This window comes from Dendronephthya gigantea, unplaced genomic scaffold (assembly GCF_004324835.1).
Source record: "Dendronephthya gigantea isolate DGI-Jeju-01 unplaced genomic scaffold, DenGig_1.0 000168F, whole genome shotgun sequence".
Taxonomy (NCBI): Eukaryota; Metazoa; Cnidaria; class Anthozoa; order Malacalcyonacea; family Nephtheidae; genus Dendronephthya; species Dendronephthya gigantea.
The window spans coordinates 71,972-92,530 of NW_021163178.1; the positions used below are offsets into that span (position 1 = coordinate 71,972).

General features: G+C 37.6%; 1 protein-coding gene across 1 annotated transcript; it reads left to right on the forward strand.

The window, feature by feature from the left end:
• Positions 1 to 1,361: 1,361 nt before the first annotated feature.
• Positions 1,362 to 2,054, forward strand: LOC114537880 (nuclear localization sequence-binding protein-like). Its single transcript, XM_028558992.1, has one exon. The coding sequence runs from the start codon at positions 1,362 to 1,364 to the stop codon at positions 2,052 to 2,054; it is 693 nt and encodes a 230-aa protein (XP_028414793.1).
• The last annotated feature ends 18,505 nt before the right edge of the window (positions 2,055 to 20,559 follow it).

Here is a 20,559-nt window from a genome sequence, read left to right on the forward strand (position 1 = left end):
TTAACAAAATAGTTATTTAGTTGATTTGCAATTGAAACTCCGTCTGTAATAACACTGCCACCGATATTGAGTTCATTGACTATTGTAGATTTACTACCGTCTTTACCTAGAAGAGTATTAATTAATGACCAGCTTTTTTTAACATTTCTCTGCTGAGAGGATTCTGAAAGTTTATTATTAAAGTAGTTAGCTTTAGCTTTCCTTATTTCAGAATTCACTTTGTTTCTGATGGTTTTATACTTTTCCCAATGCGCTTCAGAGCCAAATTTTTTAGCCAATTTCTGATGGAGGTCTCTTTCCCTCATAAGTTGCTTTATGGATGCATTTACCCATGGCATTGATTTAATTTTAGTCCGCCTACTCTGAATTGGCGCATGCCTATCGAGTGTCTCTAGAAAGAATAATTTCCAAATTTGCCAGCTATCATTTGGGTCATTAAATTGGTTCACATAATCCCAGGGAACCGTATTTAAGTCTTCGAGAAACTGTCGTTCATTAAAATTTTTAAAATTTCGAAATTCCTTAAAGGCTTGTTTTTTCTTTGGAAACACCATTTTTTTGACAGCAAAATTAGGTTATGATCGGAAATCCCCAAATTAATTACTCCATAGTTAGAAATACTCTCAGGATTGTTAGCTAGAACCAAGTCAATTAAGGTTGCAGTTGTTTTAGTCACCCTAGTTGGTTCTTCTATCAGTTGTTTCAGCTGATATAACGTACATATTTAATAATGTTTGCGTGTGATTATCATATGGGGATTTACTAACGTCACAATTAAAGTCCCCTAAAGCTATTAATTCTTTATTTTCCATATCACATTTTTGAATAAAGCGTTCAAAGTCGTCAAACAAACTTATATTAGCATTCGGGGGTCTGTACCAAGAACAAACTAAGAATGGCTTGCTATATTGACGAAAAATTTCAATGCACACCATTTCAAGCGAATTTGGGACCAATTCTGTACGTTCAACACATGAAAAGCAGTTTCTAACATATAAAACGACACCCCCACCGTGTCTATTACGATCCTTTCTGAATAAATCGTATCCAGATATTTTAATTTCATGGTCTGAGACAAATTCATCGATTTTGGACTCATTGATGGCTAAGACATCAATCGGACATTTTTCCAATATTACTCGAAGCTCATCGATATGCTTCAAGAGGCTATTAACATTTAGGCTAGCTATTCGAAAACCTTTGAGATTAGCAATTTCGCTAAGAGCAGATTCAGAATTACAATTTACTATTGCCGGGTCATTCAACAAGTCATTTAGTTGATTATCGGAGGTTATTGCTGAAATGTCCGGGGAAATATCATGTCAATTAGAAAACCGTGTTGTAAGTATACTCTATTGACTATGCCAACTTCCAAGGACGTAGACGACTCGGATCGCCGCGAAGAAAGGCCAAAATCCTCTGACTCAGAGGTCGATGCCAGGGACGATGTGCTTGACAACAAGCAACCTTCAGAGGAAGAAACAGAAAAACTTCTCGAGTACGAACGTCCGAAGGAGGCGAATTTACCTAATTTGGCTGAGATTTTGCAACAAGTGTCCTCGAATATGACTCGTATGGACAAAAGAATGGACAACTTTGAAGCAGTTGTGAAAGGAAGGCGTTCTAGACGTAGGTCGTCATCAAGTGACTCCAGCTCGTCACGCTCTTCTTCCTCCTCAGGAAACGAACGGCGACACGCCAAGAAACGTAAACGCTCTAAGAGCGAAGACAGAGGCTCTCCTAGCCCTAGCGTAGACAATGACGCTGAAAAACTTATACAATCGGCCTCGAAGGACCAGCCCGCCACGGGCGATACAAAGCGCGACTCGCCAGAGGCTCAAGATGACCTTTTGAACGATATTGCGAACGAGTTTAATGCTGATGAGACGTTAGGCTCACCTCTCCCGACTCAGCTGGTGGACATTGTAAATAAACGATGGTCCGAGAAGATGTCGGACACAAAACTGAAAGACAAACTTGACAAATACGGTCGCCCGCCTAACTGTGAAAAATTGGCTGTTCCTAAAGTTAACCCAGAAATCTGGGGACAATAAGCCATGCCAAAAAACAACAAGACTTGCGACTCGCAAATGTACAACATGCCATCACTAAAGCTGGCACATCTGTGACAAAGTGTATTGAGAACTTGCTCGAGACACGCCAAAAAAGTACGCCTTTATCGGTGGACGAGCTTATTAAAACTGCCACAGATGCCCTGGCACTTTTGGGGCACGCAAACGTCGATTTGTCACTCCGCAGACGTGAATACTTACGCCCTTGTTTAAATCAAGAGTATTCTACACTCTGCTCGACGCAATATCCACCGACGAGCCTTTTGTTTGGCGACGACCTTCCGTCACGCCTAGCTAATATTAAAACAACTAATCGAATTGCTCAGTCTGTGGACGGCAGTCACTCGCGCCATTACAAGGCGCAATATGACAAAAGAGGCGCTAGATCTCAACATTCGCAACCCGCATACTCTACGGGCAAACATTTTTTATGGAAAGGCCGACGCCCAAATTACAACAACAACAGGCAGCCACAGTACAGAAAGAAAGAGCGGGAAAAACGGCCACAAAAGTGAATGACGTCATCGCAAAGCTTCAAACTTATAAACAACAGGTAACTGAGTTTGACACATTTTGTCCCATGTTGTGTGTTTATCTGGAACAGAAATTACAGTCCTTTCGAGGAGGGCAACTCAAGCACTACTATAACGAGTGGGTGAAGCTAACCTCAGACTCTGAGATACTTAATACTGTAAGTGGTTTATCCATAGACTTTGTGAACCAGCCAACTCAAAATGACTGTCCTAGACCTTACGCGCTATCGGGTTTTGAACAGTCTGTTATTGATGATGAGATTACTAAATTGCTATCTAAGGGTGTTATCACCACCTCCTGTCATGAACCAGGCGAATATTTCTCTAATGTTTTTGTTCGAAAGAAAAAAGACGGTTCTTACCGGATGATACTAAATTTAAAGGGGCTTAATAGAGATGTAGAATATCATCATTTTAAAATGGATAATATTAAAACTGTTATAAACATGATGAAGCCCAAGTGCTTTATGGCATCCATCGACATCAAGGATGCTTACTATACTGTACCCATTGCAGAGCCTGATCAAAAGTTCTTAAAATTCATATGGAAAAATACAATTTATAAATTTGTGTGTTTTCCAAATGGACTAGCAGTTTGCCCCCGTAAATTTACCAAACTTCTCAAGCCTGTATATGCAACACTTCGTGCTCAGGGGCACGAGTCATCAGCCTATATAGACGACTCTTATCTTCAAGGCGACACTTATGAGGATTGTACACACAATGTCATAGATACAGTATCTATTTTAGATACAGTAGGGTTTGTGACTCACCCTAAGAAATCAGTGTTTGTCCCAGCCCAGGAAATTGTTTTTCTTGGTTTCCTGTTGAACTCTATTACTATGACTGTAAAGCTTACCAGTGAACAAGCCTGTAAGATACAGAATGCTTGCCTAGGTCTTAAAAACTCTAATATTAAGGGTGTACCTATCAGAGAAGTGGCTAGAGTGATCGGGCTCTTGATTTCAAGCTTCCCAGGGGTCCAATTTGGCCCACTTTATTACCGACACATTGAGTGGGATAAAACTGGGTCATTGAAGGCTTCAAAAGGGAATTTTGACAAGAAGATGCATCTATCTGTCCCAGCTATAAATGAGCTGAACTGGTGGATTGCCAATGTTCAACAATCATACAGTAACATAAGTCATGGGAAACCAGATTGTGTCATTCACACAGATGCATCTATGGTGGGCTGGGGGGAGTACTTAATGAGACCTCCTGTAGTGGCTCCTGGCTACCTGCTGAAGCATCTGAACACATTAATTACCTTGAGCTTAAAGCTGTGTATCTTACTTTACAATCGTTCCAAATGAATGTTTCAGGGAAACATGTTCAACTAATGGTAGATAATACAACTGCAGTCTCGTGCATTAAAAATATGGGCACATCCCACTCCCATGCTTGCAACCAGATTACATTTGAAATATGGTGCTGGTGCATCCAACATTCTGTTTGGCTGAGCATTTTTCACATTCCAGGCATAGATAACATAGAAGCAGACAAGGCCTCAAGGCAAAATAACCACCACACAGAGTGGATGCTCTCTAAAGAGTTGTTTACCCAGAGTGTCGCTAAGCTAGGTGTCACACCCCAAATTGACCTGTTTGCATCACGCATCAATTATCAATTAAAGCCCTATATTTCCTACCACCCAGACCCTGAGGCACATGCTGTAAATGCATTTCACTTTGATTGGTCTAATGTTATTTTCTATGCCTTTCCGCCCTTTAGCATAGTTCAACAAACCCTTTGCAAAATTAGAGAGGACCAGGCAACAGGGCTTCTCATAGTTCCAAATTGGCCCACACAGACCTGGTACCCTCAGTTGTTGAGAATGCTGATACAACATCCGGTTTTACTACCAAAGGACCCATTAACCTTAACATTACCAAGCCAGCCAGAGACAGTACATCCTCTTCACCAAACTCTGACACTAATGATATGCCACTTGTCAGGGCGGTCATCACTAACCAAGGCATTTCACAAGAATGCCGAAATCATGTCGTCATGGAAGGTTGGGACCCGAAGACAGTATGGCTCTTACCTCAGGAAATGGAGCAAATTTTGTCATCAACGAGGGATTGATCCAATTTCACCACCTTTAGCAGAGGGTCTAGAGTTTCTACGACAACTATTTGATGGTGGCTTGGGTTATAGTGCAATAAACACTGCCCGCTCCGCCTTGGCTTCGGTTATTACGTTACCTGGTGGAACATCATTTGGATCTCACCCCCTGGTTTGCCGTTTGGTTAAAAGTGTATATACTAAACGACCATCCCTTCCCAAGTACAATGGGATATGGGATGTCAACCTTGTGTTATCATATCTATCTACCATTCCACTGCCAGACATCAGCCTTAAAAACTGTTCTTACAAGCTGATAATGTTACTGGCCCTACTATCCGGCCAGAGGTGCCAGACATTACACGCCCTAACGCTAGATGGAATGGTCCTCAGTTCAACAAAATGCGTTTTCACAGTTAAGTCTCTCCTCAAAACTTCCAAACCCACGAGTCACCTCAGACCAATAGAGTTACTTGAATATTCGGGGGATAAAAATATTTGCGTTGTTAGTCACCTACACCGTTATTTGAAGTTAACAGAGCCTGTCCGTTCAGATTGTAAGAAATTGTTCATAAGTTATGTCAAACCACACAATGCGGTATCCAAAGATACCATAGCCAGATGGCTGAAAGAGGTTCTACAGCAATCGGGAATCGACACATCGGTGTTTAGTGCTCATAGCACACGCTCTGCTAGCACATCGGCTGCAAAAGCAGGTCAAGTCCCGATCGAGGAGATACTAAAGGCGGCAGGATGGGCCAATACTAAGACCTTTGGGCAATATTATAACAAAACTATTATACCTAATGTTAATTACGGCGACATGCTGTTACGTTCTGTTTGTAAACCTAGCGAATAAAATTTGTTCCCAGTTGGATACTTTATCTATATACGGATATTTTATTTGCTCTCAAACCGATCACATGCTTTAAAGTCTCACGTGATTCCGTCATGACGTAACCAATGACGAAATAGAATTAGAAAATTAACCGAGCCTTACCTTAAGGTGAAGGTTGATTGAGATTCTATGAGTTCATTGGTTGTCATGATGGAATCAGGTGCCCTCCCGTTGCACCGTGGCATTAACCACTCCGATGGTCATGAATAGCATGCTGATATTGGACCCACCCGGGTATACTGTTATTTAACTATTATTGTGATCGTTATGAGATGGGACTCTCATTGTGTTTTCATGGGTAGATGTGGAGTGAACTTACTCCATTACACCTAGTATTTTTTCCTTAGGCAACATAATATCGGCGGACAATGAGAGTCCAGCTTTAAAAACTGACGTTAGAAATGGCGCGCGCCATCTCACCTGATTCCATCATGACAACCAATGAACTCATAGAATCTCAATCAACCTTCACCTTAAGGTAAGGCTCGGTTAATTTTCTAATTTACCGCAAATAAAGTTAGACTTTCAAGGGATATCCGAGAAAAGGCAGAAAATTTTTTCCAAGTTTATTAGGTTATTAGGTCACAAAACAGTGGAAAATTTAAACAAGTTTAATAAAATCTGTCAAGCTAAAAAACATTCATCACGAAAAATCACATTTTATTTTATTAAACAATTCGCATGGACAGATTTTTTACGTGTTTGTAATGAATGATTTCTGTAGCACACATGGCACATCGCCCGACGATATTTCCTACTACGCGACATCATGCCAAGTGCGCAAGTAAGCTACGAGCATGTTTAAGTAAAGTACAGGCCTATAACGACAGGTTCCTGATGCGTAGAGTGCATTAAATAAATAAGTCTGGTGTATATATCTGCCACACATGATATTGCTTAACGTAAAAAAGCAATAATTTTACACTTTCAAGAGATATCCGAACCAGCTGAAAGGTAAGGGAAATTTCAGTTTTTTAATGTAAGATTTTAAGGATCTTCGGAACAAAGGGTGGGCAACAAGAAAAGAAATAATTTATAATATTATTCGTTTTAAAAATTGGCGAATTCCCCTTATAGCAATCACTGAGCATGGCTGAGCAATTTTTAATGAATATATCGCCAGAAGACTGAATATTATTTATTTCTTTTCAAGCAAAAAATTGCGTTCTCTTGCACACTGTATACAAAGTTGACAATTCGGCGACTAAATTAGCGCCTCTCTTTTATTTTTGAATGCATTGTCCGGTGATTATCAGCGAGTGCAGACGTGTCTCGTAGAGCTCCTACAATCTAATCAAATTATATACTGAGAAGCTAATTTCCACTATGTAACTTGTACATGTGGCTATATTAAGGTGCACATTAATAATATTTCGTGATTAAAGAATATCAAAATGCCAGTTACAAGACAAACGACATATCACCCTGATGAATTTCGAGCAGACATGAAGGAAGCTATACAAAGTGAGCTGCACCAATTTTTCAAATCAACTGACTTTAAGACGATTCTATCTGAAGCAGTAAATACTCTCATCGAACAGTCCGTCCAACAAGCTACATTTCCTCTTCTAAAGCGAATTGAAGCGCTGGAGACAGAGTTAACAAATGTCACGATAAAAGCGAATGAAAATGAGCAATACTCAAGAAAATAACAACCTACGAATTATAGGGTTGGACGAAACCGATGGTGAAGATTGCGTTAAAGAGGTAGTTCAGTTTGTTGAGGAAAAGCTGCATCTAAACATCATTCACGAGGAAATTGATCGCGCACATCGTCTTGGCCCAAAGATTTCAACCCGGTCAAGACCGCTAATTGTTAAATTTAAATCATACAGTACAAAGGCCGCAATTTGTAAACGACGAAAAGATCTGAAAGGCACACAGTTTTATCTAAATGAAGACCTGACCAAGTACAACGTCAGTTTGTTCAAATACGCTCGTGAACATAACACTTATATTAAATCTGTCTGGACGACGGATGGTAAGGTATTAGTTCGTAATAAAGATGACAAAATAATTCGAATTCATCACATGGGTGATTTTGAAAAATTTAACTTGGTTTAATTAAACCCCGGCATTACAAATGGCTATTTCAATATGAGGACTGTCTTGTAAACTAGCATTATTATAATCGCACCTATAGTCCTACCCATTATATTTATAATACTTGTTCTTAACATTCTAACTTTATCTATCTTTGTTCTGGAAGAACGTTATTTAGATTCCTCTTGTGTGGTTCTTGTGTGTAATATTATAATAATAAGTGGTTTTCGAGCAGCTGTGCAGACTGGTAAGTTTTATACTATGCCCAATGGAGGTTAGCATTGTTGTTTATAGAGCAGCTATCGGTATGTTTAATAATAGAAAATGCCGTTTTAATATAAAACCCAGGGTATTTCAATCTTGGACGAGACAGGGATGGGGTCTATGTAAATTGTTTGTAATCCTTTTATCAATTTTGTTAATAATGGCAGGAGATATCGAATTAAATCCTGGCCCAAAAATATCATGTTTAACAATTGGACATATAAAAGCTAGAACTCTAGCTAACGAAGAGAAATTTGAAGAAATTTCCTCATTTATTTTGGATAAGAGTTTTGATCTATTTGCGGTATCTGAAACTTGGCTCCACAATAACAGTTCTGACGAACATTTGCACATTCCAGGCTATCACTCTATCATTAGAAAAGACAGGTCTGGTATGCGTGGTGGCGGTGTAGCTTTGTATATAGCACAATCACTTGCATTCAAAAGACGGAATGACCTGGAAAATATAGATTTAGACTTACTTTGGGTTGAAATTAAAATGAATGGAGTAACTTTGTTGTGTGGGGTGTGTTATAGACCACCTAATAACTCTCTGGAAGAAACCACATTTTTCTTGGACGCCCTCCAGACAGTTATTGACAAAATCCGATTAAACCAACATTTACCTATGATGATTGTAGGCGATCTAAATGCCCATTATAACCGAAATAAATTACTAAGTACCACGTTTGGTAACCGTTTTTATCAATGGCTCGAGTGCAATGCCCTGTCTCAGATAATCGATGAACCAACTCGTGTGACATATAACACAGCCACAATATTAGACGTTATAATTACTAATTGCCCTAGATATTTTGTGAATCAAGGAACGTTTAGTCCACCCACGAACTGCGATCATTCCTACATCTATGCAAAAATGAGTTTTACACATTCTAAACCAAAAGCTTTTAAAAGACATATATGGGATTTTGCCAACATTAACATGACAATGCTAAATGAGGATCTTTCGAATATCAATTGGGAAAATTGTATTAGAGATTCTACCCAGATTGATAATGTTTATATGGAAATTGGTTTCCGCATTTTCGATTTATAATTGATAAATACATCCCAAATAAAATAGTTGTAATACGACCTCGGGATAAACCTTGGATGATATCGGCGGTACGAACTGCAATTCGAAGAAGAAACAGATTATTAAAACAATTTAGTAAAAGGAAAACTGACTTCCTTTGGCGCCGTTGCAAAAATCAGAGAAATTATACAACGTGGTTAATCCGTGAAGCTAAAACTTAATAATAAATTATCAGATCCCTCGTTAGGTCCAAAGAAGTGGTGGAGTTATATTAAATCCACTCTTAATCATAAAAATAATTATACATCTATACCACCTATTAGAAAGGGCGCTGAGTTTGTTTTTCACCCGAAAGAAAAAGCGGACTTATTCAATGATTACTTTGTTAATCAGTCTAGAATTAACGATAGTAATTGTCAGTTACCGTTATTAACTTATTTCCAGTCTGATAAAACATTATCAATAATTCATACAACAGAACAAGAAGTTCTGATGTTGCTGGAGAGGGTCGATATTACAAAAGCTTGTGGTCCTGACGGTATTGGAAACAAGATCCTCAAACTATGCAGTAGTGGCATTCATAAATCATTTACAAATTTTCTTAATCTAAGCTTTCAAAAAGGAGAATATCCTACTGAATGGAAAAGAGCTAATGTAAGTCCTATATACAAAAAAGACGACAGCCAATATAAAGAGAATTACCGTCCCATATCTCTTCTTCCATCTATTTCAAAAATATCAGAAAAAATCGTATTTGCAAGGCTGTATGAATTTTTATTAGAAATACATTTCCTTAGTGATTTTCAGTCTGGATTCAGACCTGGGGATAGTACTGTTAACCAATTAACCTATATTGTTCATGTAATTTACCAAGCCTTGGATATGGGGAAAGAAGTACGTATGGTTTTTCTTGATTTCACTAAAGCATTTGATCGGGTATGGCATAAGGGTTTACTCTACAAATTGCAAACTCTTGGGCTGAAAGACCCTCTTCTAAGTTGGTTTCGTAGTTATTTAACAGACGGAAAACAAAGAGTTGTTATCGATGGGCAGACTTCAGGTTGGTTAAACACTGAAGCTGGTGTCCCACAGGGATCAGTGCTTGGGCCATTACTTTTTGTTATATATATTAACGATATTGGTGTAGATATTGTATCCAACTGTTTTCTTTACGCTGACGACACATCTCTATTTGCGCTATTACAGCTATTTACGCTGACGACCCAATAAGTTCTTCCTTAAAATTAAATTCGGATCTTAATAAAATTAGTCAGTGGTGTAAACAGTGGCTAATGGAGATGAATCCTTCTAAATGTGAAAGTATTACATTTTCAAAAAAACTTTATGGACAAGTACATCCCACACTATATTTAAATGGGAATACTTTACGAGAAGTTAATTCTCATACTCATCTAGGGCTGAAATTTACGTCAAATTTTACATGGAATTACCATATTCAAAGTATACACAAAAAAGCTAGCAAGATGATAAATCTCTTAAAAAGTGTAAAATATAAGCTTCATAGATCAACCCTTATATCATTATATAAAAGTCTTATTAGACCTCTGATGGAATATGCTGATGTCATTTGGGACGGATGTACTGAAAGCGAAGCAAATCTTTTAGAAGGAATACAGAACGAATCGGCTCGTATAGTTACAGGAGCAATGAAAGGAACAAATAGGGTACGATTATTGAACGAATTATGTTGGGAAGATCTAAAAACTAGAAGATTTTTACATAAATTATCGTTGCTTTATAAAATAATAAACTGCCTCACTCCACCCTACCTTCGCGATCTTTTACCTCCATATGTCCATCAGAGATCTGATTATCATCTTAGATCTAATGAAAATTTTACTTATATTCCTACTAGTACCGAATATTTTAAAAAATCTTTTTTCCCGTCAGCAACTGCAGCCTGGAACGGGCTTGATAAAAACTTGTGCAATGTGGAACCATTATCACTATTCAAAAGTAAACTACGTAATACATTTCATGGAATGCAATATAACACTCTCTATAATACCTCGTTAAATCGATTCAGTTCAATATTACATAACAGACTTCGTCTAGGTCACTGTGCGTTGAATTCCTATTTATATAGTATTAATTGTGCAATTTCTCCATATTGTAAATGTAGATGGGGAATAGTTGAATCAATTAAACATTTCTTTCTGCACTGTCCTCGATATGCTGCTCAGCGACAATGCTTACTTTCCTCGTCTGCACAGTTGCTCCACGCCACCTGCATGTTAAATTTATCGGAGGATCAGATAGTTGAAACATTACTATTTGGTTCAGAAACGCTTGGTTATGAAGAAAATCAAATTTTGATGCGGAATGTTCAACTGTATATCCTTCAAACCAAGAGATTCACCAGTTTAATTGAATATTAATATGTAATAATTTATCTCTAGATTTTGAAATCTCTTCTCAGAGCTAACTATATTCTTTCTCTTTACTAATCATCCTATATTTGTGTATCTTTTATTTAAACACGATGTACTCCTTAGTTCTAAATAATTCAACATGATCTCCCTCGATGAGCCTAGCTCTTGGAGAAAATGTTGAGAATTTAAATATGTTTAAATAAAAAAAAAAAAAATTTACGTTCCGAGTTGCTTTGCTCTTGGATTGTACTGTTTACTAGACATGTTTGAATGCATTTTGCTATTTGAAACATATGAAATTAGTGATGTGGAAAAATAGCAAAATAGGTTCTCTGTGACTGTGTCATTTATATGGTTCAATCATTTCTAAACACGATAAATCGCTCGTGTTTGTAATTAATCATTTCTGTACCACACCAGTAGCATTATTTCGTGCAAGGTAACAACTGTCAATTACGTAAAACGTATTTCTTACAACGACATCATGCCAAGTGCACAAGTAAGCTAAGAGCATGCTTATAAGTACAGAATTGGCTTAAAGCAAGAAACTGCACGCATAAAGTGAACACAGAAATGCACCTGATGTGTATAATTATCCACCTCACATAATGCTGTATTAATTTTATACTTTTAAAAGGTATATATCCAAGCCAGATAAGAGGTAGGGAAAATATATATATATATATATATATATATATATATATATATAATATTATATATATATATATTAATATATATATATATAATAAATGTGTAGGTTGATAACACAAGTAGCTGTATACAAAAAAGTTTGTCTTGGAAGCAATGAAGATCAGACAAAGGATATCAAACAACACTAAATCTAATCATTTTGCACAAACGTCCTCAGGTGCTGAATACTTTGTAATAATTAAGTTGTGATATCCTATATTTACATATTTCACTGGTTTGCCACTACGTCACTACACGTGTGGTGTTGGATATATATATATATATATATATATATATATATATATATATATAATATATAATATATATATATATATTATAATATATTATTATATATATATAATATATATAATATATATATATATATATATATATATATATATATATATAATTATTTTTGCCGTATACATTTTTGAAAAATTTGAGGACACGGAAATAATCTCAAGTTACAATTCTGATAATACGTATTTTGTACATAACTAATATTTTGAATTTTAAAACTTTTTCGAAATAATATTTTTTATTTTGATGATTTTGAAAATATAGGAAAAATTGACCTGTAAAATAGATAAAAATGTTAAAGATGCCTTCGGATAGAAAAACTTTTATTCAAATAAATGGTAAAAATCTACAATTTTGAAGCTAGCATTTTTTTTTGAAGGTAGATTTTGTATTTTAAAGCATGCACGTATTGACATGTGGACTTATTTTTGCTAAAAATTGCATTATTTAAAACTATTCGCAGCACAATTTAATTTTATAGCTCGAGAGTCGACGTTATAATTGCACTTGATATAGAATTCTACTTATACGACTTCGATCATTCAGCAGAAGTGAGTATTATAGAGAAGTTAGTTGCTTCAGCCTAGAGAATTTTGCATGTATATATGTCTAGTAAAGGTATTTACCCCCAATTAGCAGAATTAGTGGGAATATTTCATATTTGGTGGCATCATTACTACTGCTTTCTACACAGTGCCAAATACGACATCGTGCAAAATGCTGCAGTATGCATTAGGCTTTAAGAGCAGGTTTAAGTAAAGTAGTGTATTGGCTTAATCACAAGTAATTGCATGCATAAATTGCATGAACTTAACACAAAAATAGCAAGATCATGATTGTGTATATATCTACCGTACATAATATTCTACTTTTAAAGGATATATAGGAGAAAAGGTAGGGGAATTTCTGCATTTTTAATCCAAGGTTATTAGGTTTTTGGATTAAAAAACCCTAGAAAATTTTGACAACTTTAATAAAATTAAGTAAGGCAAAAAATACTCCTCACCGAAAATCACATTTTATATATTTTTTAAAAATTCGAATGGACAGATCGATCGTGTTTGCGATGAATGACTTATGTAGCACACGTGCACCTGTAGCAGTATTTGGTGCATGGTAACGCCCGCCCATATTTCCCGCTACGACATCATGCCAATGTCATCACGAAAAATCACATTTTATTTTCTAAAACAATTGGCATGGACAGATTTTTTACGTGTTTGTAATAAATGATTTCTGTAGCTCACATGGTGCATCGCCCGACCATATTTTCTACTACGCGACATATCGTGCCAAGTGCATAAGTAAGTTAAGAGCATGTTTAAGTAAAGTACAGGCCTAAAACGACAAGTTCCTGACGCGTAGAGTGCATTAAATACAGGGGGTTTCCAAAAAAAAAGGAGCCTCTGCTTTCCGAAACTGACCACAAATTTTCAATCGGTCTTAAGTCTGGGCTTTGTGGTGGCCAAAAAAGCACTTGAATATTTTGATTCCTGAGATAATTTGTGACGATTTTGGCTGTGTGTTTAGGATCATTGTCATGCTGAAAAATGAAGTTATCTCCATGAAGTCGTCGGGCTGAAGGTCTCATTTGACGTATTAATATTTGACGATATCCTTCTTTTGCTAATATTCCTTTTATTTGATGAAAATGCTCCAGCTCCCTTAAACGAGAAACATTCCAATACCATATTTTTTGGGTGCTTTAAAGTTCCATGCAAACATCTAGGTGATAGCTGTTTCTTTCGACGACGCCAGACATAAAATCGATTTTCACAGCGGAGGACAAATGGTGATTTATCTGACCAGACGACTTTCTTCTATTGATCGATTGTCCAATTAAATTGGTCTTCTTGACACGACATGGCGGAGTGCCAGGAGATTTTGCGCTCTTCGATTAACTCGAATGCCAACAGTAATTCCCAACCATCGGATGGAGATATCGATTCTACACAATCAAACAACGATAACAACGTCATTTGTGGTGAACTAAACTCCCACTTGAAACTCTCCTGGTCGGGAGATTTCGAATCTCTCAAACGATTTGTAGATTTGAATATTGATCTTAACGGTACTTGGAAATCACCGGGAGACGAGCGAAAATCCTACAGCAATGGCCAAACGACAATAATGTGGTGGAGAAAACAGAAGAAGCTCCAACTCAGTGGCAGAGAAGCCAATAGAATCAAAAAGCAGTTCTGTAACATCCTAATGGGCGAAGCAACGCTTGGCCTTGGCCTACCACGCTTGAATGACGAGAGCAGAGCAAGTAGCGAGCCACCCAAAAAACTTTCTGATCAGTGTTCATGTACTCAAATCACAACTGATCTCGACGGTATTAGACTCGATATCGAGATATTACAATCAAAAACCGATGCCCTACAATCTTTAGCAAACGTACAAGAAGGTCGTTCATTCCCTGGCCACAACATTAACAAATTTGAATTGCAAATGCAAGAATTCTCAAAGGAAACAGGAAAAATAAAACAGATGGAAAGAGACCTAATTGAAATCAAACGTATGGTCAATAAAGGAACAGGCGAACGACAGCTAAATCCGGATAAAGATCAAATTCCTAACATCATATTACTCGAAGATACGATACCCTCAACTTGCAAGCCTAACGAGGCCGAGGAAAATCCGGCAATTACCGCCCCCACAAATCCAAATGTCAAACAGGCTAATGATAACGACCATATGCACAAAGAACCCACCCCTCTTTCATATAAAAACAAAGGCAATACTCGAGCGATTAAAGATCAAAAGATGCAAATCAGGTCATATAGACAACAACAAAGCAAAGAATACACCCACTACCATCTGAACGAACAGCTACGTTCATATAAAGCGAAACACAGAGATATACATAAGAACACATATCCAAAAGAAACCAAAGTATCCAGTAACTACACTCAAACCAATCGGCCCCACATTTCTACAAAAAACCCAAAATCCCAAAAGTCCTCCTTTGGCTCGAGTAGACAGGACAACCGGCGGACTTTCCCACCAAAAGCCAACACTAATAACAGCGCTAACCGCCGGAAATCTGATCGCAGAAACAGGCCTCCTTTTCACCGGAGATTGACAAACCATACACCGGCCAAATATCGGACACGTGTAAACAGCCCACCACCATATCAGGTAAAACACCTAAGGAAGTTACCATCGTACCAATCACATTGCCTAAACAAACCACTTACCTACCAGTCATTGGGCCAGAACCAATTCCCGCCTTTCCATGTACACCACCCACAGCAGTCAACTCTGAGCCAACGTCCCCAATCACCCATTTACAAACAATACTTCCGCCAAGCCTACCAACCCATCAATCGTACTGTAGACCAGAATGGAACATGGGTCTAGATAACGATGCATGCCACGTCGATCCCTCACGAAATCCTGATAAAGTCTATCCGATACCTGTGAGGATTACGAATCACAATGTTAAATTAATTAACAAACGAAATACCAAGCAAAACAAGCTTTTACGAAATCCCAATATGATCGACATTCCTACCACTGAAGGCAGGTCTTGGAATGAACACTCGACCCTGAAAGACCTTAGTATAGAACGGGACACTCCGCAAAATTATAACATTTCAAAGTCCCCCCATTTCCGTCTGGTACACTTAAATATAAGGTCTCTACGAAATACCTCCCATTGGATCCAATTCGCCGAATTTGTTTCAAAGACAAGGATTGAGGCAATAACATTATCAGAGACTTGGTTAAACACAACCATACCAAATGCCGAGATCAACTTGGAGGGCTATAAAATTTATCGCCAAGACCGCCTCCACAAAAGAGGAGGAGGGGTAGCTGCGTACATTCGGAGTGATATTAAGGTCACCGTACTGAAGGAAATATCATCAGTTTCCACCGATTACTTCCAGCAGCTTTGGCTCAAACTTCAGACTAAAAAGTTAAGATCTATCCTGCTCTGTGTATCATATAGACCACCAGACTGCCCGCCGTCCTGCCTAGAAAACAACCTAAAAGCAAGTTATATGCAAGCCGCCATGCAGGACAAACCCATATTTATTTTGGGAGACCTCAATTGCAACACCATGAAGGTCACCGCTGAGACCACAGCATTGGAAAACTTCATGTACGAGATGAACTTAAAGCAATTGATCACTTCACCAACCAGGATCACAAACACTTGTGAATCACTAATCGACGTAATCATAACTTCATCACCCAACCTTGTCCATCAAAGTGGTGTTATGGACACACTCATAAGCGACCACCTACCAGTATACACCGCGTTAAACATGAAACTTCCTAAGCCATCAGTACAGAGCATCCTGACGCGAAGCTATAAAAGCTATGATAGTTCAAAGTTCATTACCCATCTTGGTACAAGATCACAAGAACTCATTTCTATCTTTTTCGATTCCAATGTCAATTCAAAACTCAGAAAACTTAATGATGTCCTCTCTACTACTTTGGCTGTCCATGCTCCAATTAAAGAGGTCAAGATTCGACGTCGATCCTGTCCATTTGTTACTGCTGACATCAAAAAACAAATGATCTACAGAGACCAGCTACATCGTCGATACAAACAGACACGAGAAATGGAGGACTGGAAGAACTTTAAAACAGTCCAAAAATCAATCAAATCCACCTTAAAAGTCGCAGAGAAAGACTACGTCCGCACTGAAGTTAATACACATAAAGACAAACCTGGGTCACTTTGGAAAGTAATTCATAGCCGCATTCCGTCTAGAGACAAAACAACCCCAATATACAGCAAAAACCAGGAAGAGGTTGCCAACGATTTTAACAGTTTTTTCCAGTCAGTAGGGATAACAGCCGCCGAAACAGCTACGCAACTGGCCTTAGATAATAACATCAATATATCTTCCATGTCTGCCTGTGAAATCAAGAACCTACAATGTCCGATCGAAGAGTCATTCCACTTCATACCTGTTACCTGTGCGGAAATTGAACGCATACTAACATCTATGCCATCAAATAAATCACCAGGTCCCGACAAAATCAGTATGAGAACTATTAAAGACTGCCTCCAAGTAATCTTAGGCCCCCTGACGGATATCATCAACAGTTCATTTACAACTAATACGTTTCCAGAAGCCTGGAAAATAGCAGAAATCATACCAATATTAAAAGAAGGGGATCACGAAATAGCCTCCAACAACCGTCCCCTCTCAATGCTCAATGTAATCTCGAAGGTATGTGAGAAAGCGGCCTTAAATCAATTCACGAGTTTTTTAAACCGGACCGGCCACCTTACGGCACACCAGAGTGGAAACAGAAAGTACCATTCAACGGAAACCCTCAATATATTAGTAAACGATTTTTTCCTGAACGCAATGGATAACAAAGAGCTATCTGCCCTTATTCTGTTAGATCTGTCCAAAGCCTTCGATAGCATCGACCACACAATATTGCTTCAAAAACTAAGCAATATTGGAGTATCTCGTAAGGCTCTAAATTGGTTTAGAAGCTACCTTTCAGACAGAAAGCAATACGTACGCATTGGCTCTGCAGTATCAGAAACTCTTTCAATCACTCATGGCGTCCCACAAGGGGCAATATTGTCACCTCTGTTATTTTGCATCTATATAAACGACCTTCCAACAGCACCAAAAACAGCTAAGTTAGAATCATTTGTGGATGATTCGAAAATATTCATGTCCTTTCCAATCACGAATATAATCGATGCAAAAAGTAACATAGAAGAGGATCTTAAGAGGATTGCAACATGGTGTTTCGCAAATAAGCTGTTAATTAACCCTGAAAAGACAAAATTAATGCTAATAGGCACTCGACAGTTAATCGGAAACCTTACTGAAGGACTGGTTATCTCGTTCCTAGGAAAAGAGATCACACCTTCCTCTTACGCCAAAGACCTAGGGCTATTCATGGACAGTTATTTAAGTTATGATCATCATATACGACACGTCATATCATCTTCAATGGCAAAACTGTACCAAATAAATAGAGTAAAGGACAGCTTCGATAGCGAAACCCTCCACACGATTGTCAATGCCCTAGTGATGAGCAGATTGTATTACTGCTCTACGGTGTGGTCGAATACATCGGCAACAAACATAAAAAAACTCGAAAAAGTACAAAATTTTGCTTGTAGGATCATAACAAATACAAGGAAATACGACCACATAACACCAGTACTACAGGCGATCGGTTGGCTCCCAGTCAAGGAACATTTACAGTACAGAGATACACTAATGGCTTATAAATGCATGAACGAACTTGCACCGCCGTACTTATGTGACCAGTTTTTAAAACGAAATGCAGTTCACAACAAGAACACCCGGAATAAAGACGACCTTGACATTCCCCCATGCAAAACAACATCAGGTCAAAGAAGTTTTTGCTATAGAGCAATAAAAATCTGGAACATTTTAGATAAAGATTTTAAAAAACTACCTTTTAAAACATTTAAGAAGCACTTAAAGAAAAATATGTTAACAAATAACGTTAACGGAAACCTATCTTAGTTAAAGTATTAAAATCTTAGTATAACTATATAACTAGGATTTCTCTTAATTGTAAACATATTTTATAAACATAGCATAGTCAATAACGTAATTGTAGATAGAAATATACCTATTTTTAGCCTTGTTAGTACATACTGAAAAGCCCTATTGGGAGTATGTTTTATGTATAATAATAATAATAATAATAATAATAATAGAGTTAGCAAATTTTAGCCGCTTACGCCGATTTACACTGCTCACAAATGGTTTTCTGGTTTTAAAACACTTCCTGTTCGACCTGATATTTAGGTAGATGTGCGGTCTTTCAGCGACTCTGCGAGGTCAGCTATGCTTGGACAGACATCTGAGGGGTCACGTTGTCTCACAGCTTCTCTGATTAAAAACCGATCTTCTCGAACTGTTCTCTTTCGCAGTCGCCCAGATCCAGGTTTTCTCTCTCCACTATCTCCTTCCCTCAAACGCGAACAAAGCTTCTTTGACCAGGAATAGCTGAGACCATAATTCGTACGCCACTTGCCGAGCATTCCATCCAGCACCAAGGAAGCCCACAATCTGCTAATTTCTTGCAAACTTCTTCTTGGCCTTTTCTTGTTGTTGTTGTTGTTGTTTCTTTATTGCCATATGTTCAAAACTGACAAAATTACAACTTGTATTTGACTACGGAAATTGTGCACAACGAATATGGGATTTATCATGTTCATGTTCCGTCCCTGCGCATATCCCTTTAGATTACTAACGTAAGAAACCCTATTTTTATAAGGGGCTCTTTTTTTTTGGCGACCTCCTGTAGCTCGAGAGTCGACATAATAATTGTACTTAATACAGGATTTTACTTATATGACTTCGATCATTCAGCAGAAATGAGTATTTCACAAAAAAAATTCACAAGAATTTTACGTATTAATTGCTTCAAGCTAGGGGATTTTGCATGCATGCAAATCTAGTAAAAGTATTTACCCCCAATTAGCGGAATTAGTGGGAATATTTCATGTGGTGGCATCATTACTACCACTTTCTACACAGTGCCAAATACGACATCGTGCAAAGTGCTGCAGTATGCGTTAGGCTTTAAGCGCAGGTTTAAGTAAAGTAGTATATTGGCTTAACCACAAGTAATTGCACGCATAAATTGGATTAACTTCACACATAAATAGCTAGATCATGTGTATTGTTACGCAAAGCTTTATTGTGTTTAGAGATATGCATATAAAAATAGCTGCAAAAATAGAAATATCAAGAGCATGACAGGGATTAGTGAATGATTTTTGCCACAAGACGCCTGAGTAAATATAATTTTCGGCCATTTGCAAACATTAATCGCTTTCCCCTTTCATGTATGACATATCGTGGGATTAAATAAGTAATAAGAGGAAAATATTTATAATCCTCTCAGAATTAATACCTGGATAAACAGTCTTAAGTCTTCACTTATCTTAATGGTCGCATTCTTTAAAAAAGTGTGCATGCTGTAGGCCATTCATGTTCATATGTCAATCAATTGTGTTAAAAATGTTGCTCGGTCAAGCATGTAATAGATTACGTCATCAAAAGTTCAATTCGATAAAATAAGAGTGAAAATAGTTTAAGTTAAAAGATATTGTTCACAGACGTATTGTTGGTATATTTTACTAGTTGTTGATGATAAATATTTTAAGTTGTGAACATTTTTAAGTATTGATCGATTGAGCAGAAGACCAACTCGACTAGTGCGACAACGCCTTAAATAAACAAGATATGAGAGCTGGAACGAGCTTCTAAGACCAACCCACTGGTTACAT

Excerpts from the sequence above, each read along its gene's own strand:
- LOC114537880 (XM_028558992.1), top strand. The coding sequence starts at position 1,362 with ATGCCAACTTCCAAGGACGTAGACGACTCGGATCGCCGCGAAGAAAGG.